This window comes from Panulirus ornatus, chromosome 15 (assembly GCF_036320965.1).
Source record: "Panulirus ornatus isolate Po-2019 chromosome 15, ASM3632096v1, whole genome shotgun sequence".
In the NCBI taxonomy this organism is placed as follows: Eukaryota; Metazoa; Arthropoda; class Malacostraca; order Decapoda; family Palinuridae; genus Panulirus; species Panulirus ornatus.
In genome coordinates this window covers 5,248,809-5,267,658 of record NC_092238.1, presented here as the reverse complement: position 1 = coordinate 5,267,658, position 18,850 = coordinate 5,248,809, and the positions used below count along the sequence as shown (strand labels likewise).

General features: G+C 46.0%; 2 protein-coding genes across 6 annotated transcripts in view; both read left to right on the top strand.

Moving 5' to 3' along the window:
• The window catches only part of LOC139753710 (uncharacterized), a 53,867-nt gene extending 48,602 nt beyond the window's left edge, over positions 1 to 5,265 (top strand). For all 3 annotated transcript variants that reach the window (XM_071670442.1, XM_071670441.1, XM_071670440.1), the window contains one exon: positions 1,706 to 5,265. In XM_071670442.1, the coding sequence (XP_071526543.1) occupies positions 1,706 to 2,326 (621 nt within the window). In that variant the 3' untranslated portion in view covers positions 2,327 to 5,265. The remainder of the gene's footprint in view (positions 1 to 1,705) is intronic.
• Positions 5,266 to 7,002: 1,737 nt separating this feature from the next.
• The window catches only part of LOC139753708 (chaperone protein DnaJ-like), a 294,700-nt gene continuing 282,852 nt past the window's right edge, over positions 7,003 to 18,850 (top strand). The window contains exon 1 of one of the 3 annotated variants that reach the window (XM_071670433.1): positions 7,003 to 7,396. In XM_071670433.1, coding sequence (XP_071526534.1) covers positions 7,295 to 7,396 — 102 coding nt within the window. In that variant the 5' untranslated portion in view covers positions 7,003 to 7,294. The remainder of the gene's footprint in view (positions 7,397 to 18,850) is intronic. The other 2 variants (XM_071670432.1, XM_071670435.1) reach the window with 2 other exon arrangements.

The window sequence follows — 18,850 nt, the reverse complement described above, 5'->3', positions numbered from 1 at the left end:
CCATTTGACTCGCACATCACTTCCCACATCACGAACATCAACACAAAGTCCATAAACCGTGTCCTCTATACATAACATATCTGCTTCACTCTCAGCTATGCCTGCCTCATTTGCGTGTTTACCAACCCTTTCAACAGCGAAATATAGAAGTGTAAATCGCTCATAACAATTACTGGAAGCTTAGCAGCCGCCGAAGTTCAGCGCCTCCACAGCCAAAGGGAAATGCTTTTAGTACAATGCCACGCTAAAATGCTCGAAATCCTACTCTATGTAAGTGCATTTGATCCCCTTGAATCCACTTCAGAACCACCTACAAACCTTTATGCAGAAATGTAAGGCCTATCTTAACCTCACGCTTCAATCGCCAGTACCTACAGGTTCTCCCCATCTTTAAGCAAGCGCTTCATTGACATGACACACACTTACCGAAAATCGTCCAAGAAACACTTTAGCAACGATCTTTTCCGCTCACAACCCACTGTTGAACTCTGTACCACCGGATATACACTCCCCTGAAACTACACTCCCCAGACATACACGGGTCACACTTTCACGTTTGTGCGCCAAAGTTTAGCTAATTTCTCCAGCATTACAAACACTGAGAACCTCCCTTGCTCAACATGCAGCCACCGTACTGAGACAACACCGAACACTTGTTTCTCATCTGCTCTGCGCTTCCCTTGCCCACACACATGACCTGTGGTCCTGATGTATATATGTAGATATTCATCGCATATGTATATGTATGCGCACTAAGGTGTCATGCAGACGCAGAGTCAAATTAGCAATGAAGGACTCGAGGATATAGCGTATACAGAGGCACATACGTACATCACTAGTTTCCATATACATAGACTATGCTCATACAGCTACATACACAACACACAGCAGTATACACATATGCCACACATAGAGTTTGCTTCCTCGAAGTTTAGAAAATGAATAAAACTTGTATCCAAGTGAGCAGCCAGCTGTTGACCCTGAGCTGACCTTTTGATGTAGTCATTTTGAAAGTAGTCACTTCCAGTGTGTCGTAGGGTGTGTATGATATAGCTACTGTGTGTGTGTGTATATATATATATATATATATATATATATATATATATATATATATATATATATATATATATATATATGTATATATATATACATATACAGACCTCCAACAGCAAGACTCGAACCCGGGACCCCTGTGCAACAGGCGGGAACACCACCGCCGATTTACGAAGCAGGTTGCAGGAGACGTCCCTCCCTCCCTCACTGCACTTACGGTTGTCTTCCTAAAGTCGCAAGTTGAACAAAAGTCAGAGAAATACACTAAAGAAAATAGGACTTCCTTTGTGACCGATAACTTCAGTTTGAAGTGAATTTTTACCATGATAAAAAAGTGGGATGTATATTTCTTTTAACTCTGATTTCCATTTTCAAAACTAAGTTGTCGATTGCTAGCCAAGAGAGAGGAAATTATAGTCATTTCATTTAGTCTGAATGTAGTTTGGTACAATGGATCGTATGTTTATGTACTTCTGGTATGCCGGTCTCGGTGTGTCGGGGTACATGCCTTGCACTGATGGGCGATGCAGTGATAGGGAACCCTTAGGAATTTAATACATTTGTGCTTTTATCATATGTCAGTCGTCACGGCCCTCTCGGTGCTGTGACATCACTGTAATGCTGTGCTCAACAGGTGTCTTCTCGTCCTCAGGTGTGGTTCCAGAACCGTCGGGCCAAGTGGCGTAAGCGAGAGAAGGCCCTGGGTCGGGAGAGCCCTTCCTTTATGGGCGTCGACCACCCCCTTGGCGGAATGCCCGAGCTGCCGCTGCCCCTAGCGCCGCCCCCGCACTCAGTCGCCGCCGCCGCCTCCGCCGCCGACCTCCTCCACCTCCACGCCCTCCACGCGCTACACCTCCACCCGTTTCTCCACCCTTCACACGCCCCTGGCCTCCACCACAAGGCAGCGGGGCCTCCTCCACCGCCCCTCCAAGCTCTCCTCCACCACTACATGCTGCCGCCTGGCCTCCCCCTCCTGCATCCAGCCACTAGCGTTGCCCAGGGGATCCACCTCCCAATGATGGCCACCTCCACCGCCGCCTCCGTCAGCCCAGACGCCTCCCCGGCCCACTCCCCACCTATCAGCACCCACGCGCCCACCACCACCGCCACCACCTCGAGCACACCCACTGGGGCTTCTGCCTCGCCACCCACCGGCCTGCCGCTGGACTGTCGCGGCGCCTCTGTCGACCTCCTGCGGCTGAAAGCCCGCCAACACCAGGCACTGTTGGAGCGTCTCTCTCCTCCCGCGCCCGGTGTCCACGCCTCCTCCTGAACACCCACGCCACGCTGCATGCCACAGGGCTCACGCCATTGCAGTTGTTAGTCCTGATGTCTCTGAAGTAATGTGCAAGTCAAGGAAGACTATAGAGCGAGTACCGTAAGTGTCACATAATCCCACTTGCGTAAGGAAGCCTTGAAACACGAGTTACCGAAGCCAGTGAGCAGCTGTAGGACTAGCGCGATGCTAGGCACCGTGTGACACCTCCTGTAGCCTGTGTGGCACCTGTAGCCTGCAGGGTGACACAACTCGATACACTGTGTGGCACTTGTACCTTGCATGGTACCACAACTCGGAACACTGTGTGGCACCAGCGGGATAGCGCACCACAGTGTTGATCTGTCCCACCAGCAGCCACAGGTGTTGAAAGGCACAGAACTTGATGTGCTGATGTGTACCGCCGTGAGGCAAACTTGTGTATAACAATAGGTGTGTGTGTGTGTGACACAGCTGACCTTGTGTGGTGCCAAGGAGAAGCGGTGGGAAACGGTGGAGGTCGAGCAATCCCAGTGATGAGGGCGAGACTCCTGGCTAGCGAAGCCTCCACCATGAGCGGACTCCTGTTGCACCTCCAGACTCACTCACTAGCTCGAGGCTCGACGTTAAGGGCAATATAGAGCAGCGGTGTGTGTTTCCAGCCCTCCAGTCAACCGCATCATGTTCAGGTGGCGGGCGTGTGGGAGGTGAGGTACAATGGTGCGGGTGGCGAGGAGGGTCAGTGAAACATGAGGAGCACCTCACTCCTGAAGAAGACGTTCTTCCTCCTCCCACTCCCTCCTCCTACTCCTCCTCCTCCTCCTGCAAGTGACGCGTTCTCTCTCTCTCTCTCTCTCTCTCTCTCTCTCTCTCTCTCTCTCTCTCTCTCTCTCTCTCTCTCTCTCTCTCTCTCACACACACACACACACACAGCCATTTCAAGTGTATCTTCCGGACTTCTGGGCGTTGAGGGCAGCAAGTTCTTTAATTACCTCTTTATCAACCTATCATTTAGCCAGAGCAGCGGATAGCCTTCACATGCCACTTCAACATAGCGTGGTTACGTACACATGTGGTCTTTGTGACTAATGCCTTGCCTCTGGTAGGGTCATTTGCCTCTGTCCTTTGCAGTGTGGCTTAGGCTCCCTTTCCCTGGCTTCGGAATCTTTATTGACAACTATTCAGCCAATCTGGCCAATTTGTCAATAGATTAATGATTTTGAGCCTTACAGGAAAGTAGCACGGGGGGGGGAGGGGGAGGCCAACTTTGTTTTTAACGGCACGTCATTATTACCTATATTGCCACACGACCCAGAGCTCAGATTGGCCAGTTAAACAACCTTTATTGACACTAGCCAGCAAACCCGGCCAATTTATGGGGCTCAAGGGACACTGATGCTAATTAATTAAGGCGGTAAGGTCGTAAGTGACGTGGCACGCCCCGCGGAGAATATTAGGGCGGGTTTATTTGCTCGCTCTCAACAATACACTCGGAGCCAGCCCAAGTTTCCACCCTCACAATTTTTCCTGGGGGTGTGGGAGTGTAGGGGTGTTGGGGGGGAGGTGGTAGAGGAGCAGCGGCGGCGGGGTGTTTGTGCGTACGTGTGTGTCCGTCTAAGTGTTTATCAAATCACACTGACGCTCCACATCAGGGTGTCTTACTGGAAGACTATGAGAGAGAGAGAGAGACGTGAACAATGGCTGACGTACCTCTCGCTGTGGTGTGTGTGTGTGTGGGGGAGGGGTGGAGACAAGACTTCTTACCAGTTTTCGCACCGGGATGAAACTTCGTTAACTTTTCTGATTAAAAAAAAAAAAACAAGTAAGTTGATAGAGGTGCGTTCGGGTTGCCCCTGTCAAGTTGGCGGTAAGCAGCCAATTGACCGACGCTCCGTCAACATCCCGATGTTTGGCTTCCTGCTGGACGCGTCCCCCTCTCTCCTCCTCCTCTCCGAGCCTGGCTGCTGCTGCTACTGCTCCCTCCCTCCCCCTGCCGGAGGCGGTCGCCCTCAGTTTGTTCGACTATCCACGATCGTCACACACACACACACACACACACACACACACACACACACACACACACTCACTCACTCCCGCCCACGTCGTACCCCCACGGTGGTCGCACGAGGCCACAGAGAGAGAGAGAGAGAGAGAGAGAGAGAGAGAGAGACCTTGCGAATAATTTCCCGAGACGAGGCGTCGCCATCGTCAGAGAGAGAGAGAGAGAGAGAGAGAGAGGATACGAACAAGAAGACCGTTCGCTCTGCTTGCGATTGAAAATGGAACTTGATTAGCACTTCATTACAGTGCAGTCGAAGCCCATCCTCTATAACTCCTCACCATTGAGCATCAGGATGTATATATACATACAGACGTGGGTGAACCACCATCACCGATGGTAAACTATTCTTGAACACAAAATATTGATGTTCGTCAGTGTTTAGCTTCGCCAACGAACGACGCGAGAAATCCCCTTTTTTCTCCGAGGACTTCTTCCGTGGGGCCTTGTCGACGGAGGAGGACATCCGAATCATCTGTAAATATGTCCGTGTCATAGAAAAAAAAAACTTAAGGTAGCGTTCCATCCTTTCCCCCATGTAGCCTCTGGCAGGAGCTGAAAGGGAGAGCCTCATCATTACTCCCCCTTACTCTCCTGGCGGCGTCCTCCTCCTCCTCCTCCTCCTCCTCCTCCTCCTCCTCCGTACAGACCTCACGAGCGACATCATCTCCACCCTAGTGTAACTTGTCCTCCAAGGTTTACCGCCAACACCCCTTGTCCTCCAAGGCTTACCACCAACACCCCTTGTCCTCCAAGGCTTACGGCCACCACCAGACCCCTGCAAAAAAGAAAAAAAAAAGCCCAGTTCCTCCTCCACTTCATCATCTTAACCTCCCACTCTTGTTGGTGTTGTGCAGTGATAGGTTATCACCCACGCCACAGTCGGTGTTGATTCCCCGTGTGTGTGTGTGCGCCACAGTCCCGGCCCAACGGCCCAACACTATAGAGTAGATAATTAGCCAGAGGAGAGACGTACACACGCACCAAACCTTACTGGTCTCCTCTTAGCTGGAAGAGAGATCGATGCTGTTGCGCTTCTTGGTAAACAGTTTGAATCGCCGGTGTGGGACCTGGTGATGTGATAGGAGCGGGCCGCAAACGCCCACACCGGGAAATCGATCCTTTATACACCAGCAAGCCAGCCCAAACACCAACAAGCCAATACTCTGTACTTAAGTAGGCAACACTTACAGTAGGTGGTTGAGACGGGACTGAGCGACACTGAATAGGCTACGTTTTCTCTCGCGGTTGAAAAGCCGCCTTTAGGGACCTTAGACGTAGTGTCATCATCTGCTCTGCCAGGATAACTTTGTTACGCTAATGTAATTGGAATATATATATATACATATACATATAATTACCATACTACATGTGTTGTTTCTCTTTTTTTTTCTCATTATGTAACCCTGGTATTTACCTGTCTATAGTGTGTTACAGTGCTTGTGTGTTACAGTACTGGAGTTGTATATAATGACAAGGATTAGTGGATAATAAATTATCTGTTACATATCCGTTCTTTCAGTAATTCCTCACAACCCGTTACATAATAGTTGTTTCAGCACTTCCTCACAACCTTTTACATAGCAGTTGTTTCAGCATGACAACCTATTACATAGATGTTCTGGCATCTCCTAACAGCCTGTTACATAGTTATTTCAGCGCCTCCTCACAACCTGCCAAGTCCAGAGTGCTGATTGACCAAAAAATTGTGGAAACATCTAAGGAATTGGTATACATTAAATGGGGAGGATTCGATCCCTCTGAGGGGTCCAGCACCCCCTCTATTACCCTCCTGATATTATCTAGTATCATGTGCCATTGCTCTTCTTCCCTCGTGTTCTCCTACAGCACCGAGAGCTCCTCAGTCTGCAGTGTAGCATCCGCCAGAAACATTCACACCACCCTAACTTACGCCTCACCTCACGTGCGTTTTGCATACGCAAAACTATAAACCACAAGAAAGAGAACGACCCAGAACTATCGCCAGCTGCGTAACGACCATAAACACTCAACGCGTTGGCGCAAGAAAACGAACAATTCTCATCACAGTCCCACCCCAACATTTGCTCCAATTGCAGTATAATAGCCCTCTATGCCCGTGTGCTGCTAACACCAACTACATAACAAGCAGTCAATAGTCCCTTCGTAGATAAAAACAGCAGATCACCCCTGCCTCACATTTCCCTATGCTATATATATGCACACTCCATATTCCATATGGAAGAAACCGTATTCGCACTGTAACGACCGAGCAGGCGATAAACAAGCGATGGTCTCGTAAAACGAGAAGGTAGAGTGGGTCGTACCATGACATAGGGTTGGAAGTCCCGCTCTGTCAGCACCGATTTACGAAAGATCCCAGAGGGTAAAGAGGTAATGGCTAACTTGCAAACAGCAATTAGAAATCTTATACGTATCTTAGTCAAATGAAAATCAAACGAATCCTTGATGGTCTACATGAAGAAAATATAGTTGTTCACCAAGCGCGTTTACTCTCTCAAATCTGTGACTCACGCCGTAGTTCGCTTCCTCCCACCGTTCTTGTTTATAATTTACACACTCACCGATAAGATGGCGCTGGTGATAGTTTTGACGTCTCCATATAAACACCAGAAATTTGGAGTAGTTGCACTTCTTGATTTTGGCCAGTGCACCCAGACCTCTGGCGCTGTGTGGATGTAGCCTGTGTGTCTGTGTTTCTAAATTTGTTTTTCACGCCCGTTTTTGGACAGTGTTGCCTCAGTGTTCCGTTGTGAGAAGTGTTTACATACCAGAGAACAAGAAGCGCAATAACTGGATAACTTATAAGCATCGCTATTTCGTGTAGAGACATTTGAAAAAGTGTAAACATTCAGTTCGTCACTCGAGACTTAACCAAAAATTCAGTGCTATTCATCTGAACGAAGAAATCCTACTGAGGGTGTTGGATGCCCTTGACGGGACGAGTCATTTTTCGTATAAGTTACAGACGACTGTTTCACCAGGACGGTGGATCGCTGACCGAGAGACCTCGAAACCCCAGGATACAGGTGAGTGGTGTTGTTTCCTTATTATTTCGCTTCATGCCTATATTTATAGTTCCAGTGTGATGATTAGAGAGTCTAACTGAATAGAAATGTTTCCTGTAGAGTGTATAGAAGCTGTACATTTGTAGCTATAGGTGTTAAATAAAATAGAAATATGTTCACGTGATTCCACATGGAAATATCAATTTTGTCGTAGATAGTCATTAAAGAAAATAGACGTATTTTGTCAACATGGTTGGTGCTAGCGGTAAGCACCTTGGAGGACCCCGATATCTCAATCAAGTGGGTGGGAATCACCCAGCCTGAGACTTGCGAGTGTTTACGTGTATGCGTCCTCCGTCCTAGCGTGTTCTGAGTGTACCTTGAACAGACACTCTCCCGTCCACGTTGTCAGAAGAGAAGAAGAACGTTCTCTGGTGTCACTGTGTGTGTGTGTACGTGCGTGTGTGTGTGTGTGTCACTCGTTTCCTGGCGCTACTGTAGGGCATGGCCACCATGACACCTCCTACAATTCCCATGGCTACCGTAACACTCATCGCCTCCCATAGCCCCCATTATACCCCTATTTCTCCCCATGGCCCCCATGACACCGCCATAACCTCCCATGGACTCCATAACAGCCCCACCATCCCCATGACCCCCATAACATTCCCAGAACTCTTCGTGGACACCATGACACCCCCATCAAGTCCAATGACTACCATAGCACTCCCATCACTTCTCAGAGCCCCCATGATACCCCAACTTCTCCCATGACCTCCCTGACAACCCCATCACTTTCCATACCTTCATGATACCCTACCTCTTCTCATGTCCCCATAACACTCCCACCACCTCTCATGATCCCCATGACACTCCCACCAGCTCCCATGGCTCCCTGACGCCCAACAACCTCCCATTGCCCCCATGATACCGCCCACCACCTCTCATGGTCCTATGACCCTCTCAATACCTCTTATTACCCCATAGCCCCATGGCACCCCCACTACCTCTCATGGCCCTATGACCCTCCCAGTACCTCTCATTGCCCCATTGCCCCATGACACCCCCACTCCCTCTCATGGCCCTATGATCCTCCCACTACCTCCCATGACCTCTATGACAACCCCACTACCTCTCATGGCCCCATGACACCCCCACCTCCTCTCATGGCTCCCCTAACACACTACTCCCTCCCCCACCACCATCATCTCCCATGACTCCCCAGCTCCTCCCACCACCACCACCATCTCCCATGACCCCCCCAGCTCCTCCCACCACCACCACCATCTCCCATGACCCCCCCAGCTCCTCCCATCATCATCAGGGAAGCAAGTGTTATGCTCAGGCAATATTGGCTCAGTGCTCCAGCGTGCTCATAACGCGCAATATAATAACCCCAATCTTGTTTGCCCGCTTGCTCACCTGACCTAATTGCCTCATTATCATAATCAAATGCGGTTCATTATTAACTCTTACTTGTGATAGAGGGGTGATAAAAGGCTGATTTCGTCCCCCTCCACCCCAACCCACCCCGCCCCCACCCTACGTGCCTGACATTAAATGGGGGAGGGATGGCGGGGAGGGGAAGCGGGAGGAGGCTGGAGGTAGGTAGAGAGGGAAGAGGTTGGGGGAGGAGGGAGGGAAGGGTGGTTGACGTTGGAGAAGCGGGTAGTGGGGAGGAGGGAGGAAGTTTATGATGTAAACACTTAGGTTGGTGATAATGAATATTGGATCAGTAGTGCCTGGCCAGGCGGGGTCACAATACAGCGCGGGGAGAATATAACTCCGGCTCGTGTAAAGGATATTATGAGGTGGACGAGGGGTGAGGAGGGGAGGAGAGTGAGGGGAGGGGAGAGATGACGATCCGGGTTCAGAGGGTGGGAGAGGGGAGGGGGGTGATCATACGGTGGGCGGGTGGGCGGTGATGTTCGGATATATTACGATAACCAGGTAATAATGGTATTGGGTGGTATGAACCCCGTTATTATGGTATTGGGTGGTATGAACCCCGTTATTATGGTACTGGGTGGTATGAACCCCGTTATTATGGTATTGGGTGGTATGAACACCGTTATTATGGTATTAGGTGGTATGAACCCCGTTATTATGGTATTAGGTGGCATGAGCACGGTTATCATGGTATTACCCACAGATTGGAATGAACACCACTATTCATGTCTTGAACATTGCGAGAAAGTCTCGTAATTCGCCTCGTGTATGTACAATTTGCCAAATAAGTGGTCACTAATTTCATTGTGATTCGTCCTACCGGCGGTATCTGGCAAATGCATCTTTAGGAGGGGCACCATAGTAGTACGGTAGTTTACAAGCAAACTACTAACATGAATCGTTTTGCTGCCTAAGTGTCGTAGCGTTCCCTAGTTTTTGTACGTGAAAGGCTTCCATATGGGTAGCGAAAGTGAGGTGAGCTATGTCCCAATGCCATGTTCTAAAGACGAAGAAGATGCGTGTAGAAATAAAGGGCCAGCCAGAGACGACACAGCAACACAAGCCAATAACACTTCTAGGTGTAAAATAATGCTATGTATGGTTTAAATCCTCGTATAGAAGCGGTTTTACTTCTAAAGCAATGCGCTTGTTGCTCCAAAATCATTATCACCAATCAAATAAGCGTTCATAAAAGTTGAGAGTTGCTCATTTGACTTTTGTTCTCCCGCCTTACGTCATCCTCCAGCTGTGGATATGAAAGGTATTTGATCTTCAAAATAAAAGATGGTGAGATGGTATAAATGTTGTTGGGATATGAATATTACTTTAATTCATATTAATTTTATTTCATACTCACTTCAGCTTAGCACAATTATCTATTTTGGCGATCAACTTTAGCTCCGCAGATTATTCCCGAATGTCTTTGAACGATAATTTGATATATTCGTCTGAAGATTTACTGAAATTTTAATCACATTGTTTGTCCATATTTGAATGAGAAACTCTTTTGAATTTATCAATTAATTTCTGTTACTATTCATTAAAATTGCATTTCGTCCTTAATGAAAAAAATGAATTAAATAGACCAAATCTGGTAGGAGCCAGATGCCACTTTCTGACTGAGAGTTTCTGGAAATGGTGACATCATTTCTTGGGTCGACTGTATAGCGTAATTCAGTTCCACGTTTTTTCATCATAGAAATCATACGAATATCTTCGAATAGATAAACCCACTGATTACATGCACTCAGATCAGTGTGTGAGATAAACCACTACGATCAGCGTGAGATTAATCTCTGGGATTAATGGAAGGTCACTCACTATAAACAATGTCAGGTCAGCCACAAAGATCACGAGTGAGAAAAGTTCATTTTAACCAGACTTTTGATCTTAGCTTTTGAGATCCTCTTTGAACATCGGTTTGTGAAATTAATTTGTGAGATCCACCTTTGAAGTCAGCGTTTTGAGAATTCTCGTAATGTAAATAAAGAAGGCATTGACAACAATGGGACTCTGTAATATCAGGAGTTTAATCGACATAAGTCATTTTTCTCTAAACAAGAAAGGAATCTTTGATGCCGGTCGGTGTTTGGGATACGACAATAGGTGGCAACAGAAAACGTTAAGTGGGGGAAGGGGTTCATCCTATTGTGCAAGTATAGTAATCATTATATGAACAAAAGTTGGGGGTTGAAATAGGAATCGTTGAAGATGTTGCATATAGAAAATGTAATATGAGAAATTTCAGAAGACGTAGTGTGGTTAGAAGTGGTCACAGCTGCTGTATGAAGATGATGCCTTGTTGTAAGCTAGAGAGGAAGGGCTCGGATGGAATGATGTGTCACTTCGATGATGTGTTGTGGAAGAGTAGGGTTCTGAAAGTAGATTTGACTAGACTCTAGTTTTCGACAGGTGTGAGAGACTACAGTGCAACATCAGTTTGCATATTGGGAAGTGGAAGTTTGTGGGATGAGTTAAACACTTTCAAGGTCAAAGTTCTGTAATGGTGGTAGCGATGGATATATATATATATATATATATATATATATATATATATATATATATATATATATATTGAATATATATTGAATGCTCTGGTGGTATGGTGGAGAAATTAAGTGTAAAGTGGGGGGAGGAAATTTGGATGAAGAAATGCCTCTCCCATCTCTGTGGAACGCATGTGGAACCCAAGTTATGATACAGCTTAGGAATGACCAAAATTGGAAATATATTCGAAATCGGGAGCATGAATGAAATGGAAAAGTGAGCAGGTTCTATAATCTGTGTATGCTACCCTAGCCTTAGCTCTATCCTCACATATATCGTCTCCTCGTACGTATGATCACCAGCAACCCCACATATTTCATCATAACACTTCAAACTCATCGTGCCCTTCATATTTTCTCAGGCCCATAATGTTTCCACTCTAGATCTCCTTTTTTCGATACTCTTTGATTTTAGGGACATGAAAGTCTACCGCATTCATCTCTTCCTACATCTACTTTCTTTTCTTTTTTTTTTTCTTCTTTTTTTAGCCTTTGTTTGAGCCAATTTATCCCCAGCTGATCCGCCATGGGGACAGGTACGTAAGTTGCCTGTAAGATCTTTCCTCTCTTCTTTCTAATTTCCTGACGACGCATCTGTCATTCTTAATTAACGCGTCTTCGTCAACGTCATCTTAGTCTTTCTTCTTCCTTGCCTTCTACATTTTTGAAGGACATCAGTTTCCCATTTTTTTCAGAAAGTAACATCTTTATCCTCATTATTAAGAATTCAGTTCTGGCTGTGATGGAGAGGCGCCCCCACCAGACATCTATCTCATCACATTTCCTTTTCCGTAGACACCTATTCTGTACTGCTACAGATCCCTCCCTCCCCCCATGTCTAACACACTGGGCATGGGTTGAGGATACGTGTGTGTGTGTGTGTGTGTGTGTGTGTGTGTGTGTGTGTGTGTGTTTCCAGAGGATACCATGCACCTGCAGCGACAATTATAGGAGAATTATAGTAGAATTATAATAGAATTATTGTAGCCCTGTATGAATTCTATGATAGAATGAGTTATAGACGTGCTAAGGGTGGTGTAGTTGGGGTTGAAGATAGCGATAGATGGATATAAAAAAAACCAAGAGCAATAATGTGATAGATGTTATGATAGGAACAATAAACGACATGTGAGATTCAGACATCAAATGATTGCAATGTGATATCTCGAAATCCATTAAAGATCTAAAACAGATTCGAAATCTAAGTTGTAGATGGGAAATATGTGGTTATGATATTCTTATGGCAAGAATCCTGACAGGTTATGTTGAGGTTATGTTAAGGTTATAGCAAAGTTATGGCTATTGGAGATTTCTTGAAAAAGCTAGAGCACTGGGCTATCGTAGGGCTGAGCTAGAATATGTAGTGGAGTTATAGAAAAGGTTAGTATATAAAAAGGAAGGAAAATCATAATAGATTCTATAAAAAAAAAAACGTGTGACTGGTTATGGCAGATGTTATCGCATGAGCATAACATTGCTAAGGAAGAGTTATGTAGAAGCTGTGAATACATATATACATATATGAAAATGCGTATATGAATATATGTTTATTCTCTAAACAATCGTACAAAACACAGTTGCAGTGTTATTGGTCAATATTCTTAGGCTTTTCCAAGACTCGCCAGAACAGAAGTGACCTATGCAAATGTTTCTTTTTTCATTTGTGTCTTCTTTAAGTCCCAGTGGGAACTGTGATGACGTCGTTTCCCTCTTTCTGAAGGGAGCGTCACCAAGCGTGGCGATGGAGGTGACGTGGTGGTGGCGGCTGACGGCTGGGTTCCCACGATGGCTTAATTGATCCCGCAGAAGTAGATGTCGGGATGCTCGCTGATAGACAACGCGACACTGGGGTGGGATATGGCCCTGGGGGAAGGATAGCAGGGGACACGGGGTGCTTAGAGGGAGGGGAGGAAGAGGGGCGGGTGTGAGGGGTGTCTGGGTGTGGTGGAGGGGGTGGTGGTTATCAGGAGGGGTTTAGGCTCCCCTCCACCACCCTGCCACCCTCTCTCTTTCTCCCTCTCCCTCGCATACGCGGGGATTTTCCCAGGTTTACGCCCAATTGAATTAAAATTAATACGAGGATGCTCCACGAACCATTATACAGGGTCCCAGCTGCATGAGAGGCCATGGGCCGCTGATTTGCTACCTTGTTCCCTGCGGTACACCGCTGGTGTCGGAGGGGAGAAGCACGTGAGGGCATGAGAGTCTACATGGGAAGGACAGGTAACGGAAGACCTGATGGTCTCCGACGAAGGTATCGCCTGAAGGAGGACAACAGTACGTGGAAGGGACAGATCACGAAAGACCCTGATGGTCTATGACGAGGTTATCTGCTGGAGGACAGTACATGAAAAGGATAGATAACAGAAGACCTGTTGGTCTATGACGAGGTTATCTGCTGGAGGACAGTACATGATAAGGATAGATAACAGAAGACCTGTTGGTCTATGACGAGGTTCTCTGCTGGAGGACAGTACATGAAAAGGATAGACAACAGAAGACCTGTTGGTCTATGACGAGGTTATCTGCTGGAGGACAGTACACGAGAAGGATAGATACCAAAGACCTGATGGTCTATGACGAGGTTATCTGCTGGAGGAGAGTACATGATACCTCTACTTCCTAAATCTATTTACACACATCAGGAACGATATACCTTAGTTTCCTTAGGAGAAAATCCTACCTGTCGTGGAAGGAATAGTATATTACGACATTCGTCTCGTGTCGTTGTGACAGAGGACGACCCTCGGCCACAGGCATGGGGTCCACGACAGAGCCGCTGCAGGCGGGTGACCGGCATAATCGGGTGCAGGAGTGGCGTGTGCGTGTTGCCGGGGGAGACGTGCCCGCTAAATAAGATGCCACGCCCTAATGGGTCTTGACTATGACCGGGGGAGTCAGTCGCCAGGCGTGAAGCGGTGAGGCGGCGCGGCAGATGTGCCCGCGCCCACTCTACACACGCCCACTTGACTCACGGACGCGTAACCACATGACTAAATCCTCGCGTAATTGGCGTAATTGGCGTAAGTGACGGGTAGCGTGAAGCGTCTGTCAGCAGAGGCGTCGCTGGGCCAGAAGGGAAGCGAGAGGGGTATTGATTGATACTGACTTGGTGAGCTCCAGCAGTACCGATAGTGGGCCAGGTGGTGGGGGTCGTGGGTGTTGGGTATTGTGGGTGGTGGGTATTGTGGGTGGTGGGTATTATAGGTGGTGGGTGTTGTAGGTGGTGGGTATTGTAGATGATGGGTATTTTAGGTAGTATGTATTGCAAGTGGTGGGTGGTGTAGGTGTTGGGTGTTGTAGGTGGTGGGTATTGTAGGTAGTGGGTATTGTAGGTGGTGGGTGCTGTAGGAGTTGGGTATTGTAGGTGGTGGGTATAGTAGGTGGTGGGTGCTGTAGGTGGTGGGTATAGTAGGTGGTGGGTGCTGTAGGTGTTGGGTATTGTAGGTGGTGGGTGCTGTAGGTGGTGTGGGTACTGTAGGTGGTGGGTGCTTGAGGTGGAGTGTACAATATGGGTGCCTTAGGTGGAGTAGACAGTAGATAGTGGGTGCTCTAGGTGAAGTTGGCAGTGGGTAGTGGGTGGTCTAAATGGGATGTACGGTAGGTGGTGGGTGCACCACGTAGAATGATCATTGTAGACGCAACTTGCATTATGAATATCAAACCACCTTTTCATGCTGAGCGTCATAACGGCATAAGATTTTCAGCCTTATCGTTTCATAATATAGCACTATAATGGTATATTCTCCATTGCTAATAGTAGCAGTCTCTGCTTCAACCAAGAGGCCTTCAGCACAGCTGGCAATACTGATAGTAGATGCTGGGTGTACGGAGATGTGTCAGATATTCTTATCGTTATTACTAGTGAGCGTTAAATGCCTCGTATACGATTCTTAGCCTTATTTCGTGACAGTGAGCTGTATGTACCATCTCCCTTATGCCTCGTGACAGCCTTAGACACTCTCGTACTTGAATGTGGTTCTTAGGTCGAAAGTACTGAGAGAGAGAGAGAGAGAGAGAGAGAGAGAGTTGGGGGGAGGGCAGTGGCACCTCACGCAAGAGCTAATGAGGCGGCAGTTAATCACTTAACCAAATTACCCTCAATTGGCATCGCTAAACTTCGGAGTGAGATATTAGACTTAAGTTGATTAATGAGATGTCGTCTCCCATGAATGTTAAGTACGGGCGAATCACCTTCCGATGGTTGGGAACACTGCTGGTCTCGACCCGCCGCCCGCATGCACGCCCGCCAGCCCGCCCGCCAGCCAGCCAGCCAGCCAGCGCCCCAAACACCACACATTTATCTATTCATTTATGAGTACCTTAAGACCCCTTTTTGAAAGGATATTGGTGTTACAGGCAGACACCCCCTTTCCCTCCTCCTTTTCCAGGGACTCGCGCAACTTCTAGGATGCGTTTCGCTCAGTAGGAGGGTCAGGTGGACTTCTTCGTCGCGAAGAGTTCTTTGAAGAGACTGTATCCTCTTGTGTCATTATCTAACGGTGGTACAGCCTTGTTAAACGTGGCTTTGCGCTCGCGGTGTGACCTCAAGCAGAGGGAGTACGGTAGTGTGTGTGTGTGTGTGTGTGTGTGTTTATCTACCAAGTTTGTACTGCACATCAAATAATTTTTATATAAGTTACTGCAAGGCGGAGGTTGCAAGGCGGAGGTGTATCCTGGTTTTGCTCCACTGTGTCCGTTCCAAGCTCGAATGCAACACAGTTGTTATCTGGAACGAAACCAGAATATTGAAACACTGGAATATGACATCACTTGTTATAAAAGAAATAAATAAACTCAGAGAATGTTAACTAACACAGAATGAATCATTTAGATTTGCTCAGAATATAGTAAATATGTTTAAGTAAACGTCTATATATTATAAGTCGTAAAAATTCAAATTTTTTCATGGTTTTTGTTGGAAGTTGATTATTACCAAGTCAAGCGGCCCCATTACGCTACTTACAGAAAACGGTGAGTTACTTCGCGTCCATCAAAATTCAGGAACCACATCTCTTTTCATTCGTAGTTACCATTAATCACAAAATTCGCGTACAACATACAGTTCTTAAATGAAGGATTATATCATTTTGCAGTCGATTGCCAAACATGACCAAGAAATACTATCAGCAGTGAAGGAAATAAGAGGTAAATAAAGCGGCAAGTCTTGTTAAATTGTAAGAAAACGGCGTCAAGAAGTTAGATAGAGTATTCGCTTTGGGTGTTCGCTTTCAGTAACGTGTTACAGTGAACGTTGCCCTGGTCTGAATGTGTACCAATGTGGCGGTGATGTTCAAGAAATGGGAAAGAAATCGTCTAATTCCAGTGATTAATAATCGCTCAGTTACCTTGACGTCCGGAGTAGCTATTTAACACTAAAATCTGATTCCACCTGCAGTTAACTGGTAAACGAGCGCTTTGCCTCAAATCATCTGAAGTGCTGTTTTCTTCAACAGGACCGTTAATATACGGTTTGACACACCAATAAGAGCAGGGTGAGAGCAACGTCATATATATTCTTAAGAGAGTAAATTAGACAAATTAGTATCTTCAAAAGTCCACGAACTTAAAATTATTCGTGTACCTCCGGGGTGCTAAAAAAAAAAAAGATTCATCCCAGGCAATTTTTTTTTTTTTGTTCATTTTTCTCATTTCTGCTCCACACTAAGTTCATGAATTCTAACTTGTCCATTCCTGACGCGACTACATCAAAAGGGTTCAATGGTTTACTGGCGTTTGAATTCCCCTTGTATTCCTCTGCAGACCTTACGACTGCGTGTTAAGTCCAGGACCAAATTTGTACCATACATGTTCCATACAAAGCTCTACGCCTGAGCAAGTTTTCGAAGTCGGCGGTCAAAGTTTAAGGTCAAGATAATAAAATGTTTGTACGTACTGGTGACCACTCTATGTGTGATAGGTCATGGGTAGGGGACCAAACTTATAATATGGTCTTAAACAATTTTTTTCTTTTTTTTGTAAGTTAAAGCTTGATAAGTAGATGTTATGGTGTTTGCTGTTTCAAACCGCGTTACCGTACTCCGCCTGATTGAGGTTACGCCGTGAGGGAAAAGTCACTTTCGGGCGAGCTGGATCATCGTCAGTGGAAGTAGTGTGTGTGTGTGTGTGTGTGTGTGTGTGTGTGTGTGTGTGTGTGTGTGTGTAAAAAAATTTTAGCCTCACTTGAATTTGTACAGAACATGATACTAAGAGGATATCCGTCTTGTGTAGCATCATTTAGGGGAATTAATGATTATATATATATATATATATATATATATATATATATATATATATATATATATATATATATATACATAAAGTCTGAAAACATTTATAAATGTTACTGTGTGATGTCCATTTGTAAACATTCAGTATGGATTACCAGTCTGCCTCCGCCATGGCAGATATTCGTCTTTAAGCCGGAAAATTAATCATTTTTCCATCATCAAATGCAGTGTCGGCATTCATCTCCTTTAGGCCTACGTCTCCACCGACTTGTGAGATGATGTTGACAACTCAGCAGGCGGGGGGGGGGGGGGGGGGGGGAGAGAAGGATAATTACGATACTCCGTTTTCTATATTCCATATAATGCCCACCAAAAGGCCAAGTTCGACAACACTGACTTAAACAACACACAGAGAGTTTTGTCTTCAAGATATTGACACGGAATGTATAGACAAGATTGGGAAGGTTCATATACTTTGTTATATTTATAATTTACCATTGCAACTCTGTACTACTGTGTGAAGGTTTATAGGCAATCAAAGACATTGTAGCAGTTTGTCTTATGTGGCTTGGTCGATAGATGGGTACCTGAAGAATGCTAGAATATATATATATATATATATATATATATATATATATATATATATATATATATATATATATATATATATATAAATTCTATACACTCGTGCATCAGAGACTCGCCCATTTCATCCCCTGACACACCGGGAGGTCAGGTCACCCACAAAGTTTTAAGATACTTCGTTCAATATTTGTGAGGTTTACATGGCGTGGGGACGTAGGCACTGAACCCGCCATTTCATTCTACACTGCGGTGTCTGGCAACTGCCATCTGGTTTGATTCGCCAAATACCCCACTAAAATCCCCCCCCCCCCTCACAGAGGTCATTGTATGCAGGGAGCGTCTGTACAGTCTTCAATGTATCTTGAACACCTGAATAAGGTGTTAAAGATATTTTTTGATACCCGTAATGACCCCTAACAGTCGATAGGCTTAGATCCTACACAACCACCTAACTAACTCATTATAGTTACTGTAGTGTATGTGTAACCAGTTAGTATGACGATAACCATATATTATCGCTAAGAATTAAGTATTACCACTAAGGTGCAGAATTATCAAATTGATATATCATCAACGCGATGTTAAATGACAAGCATGTACACGTAGGTAACTCAAGGGAAGAGTAATAATTTCTCAATAAACGCATGTAAATCAGACAGTGTATT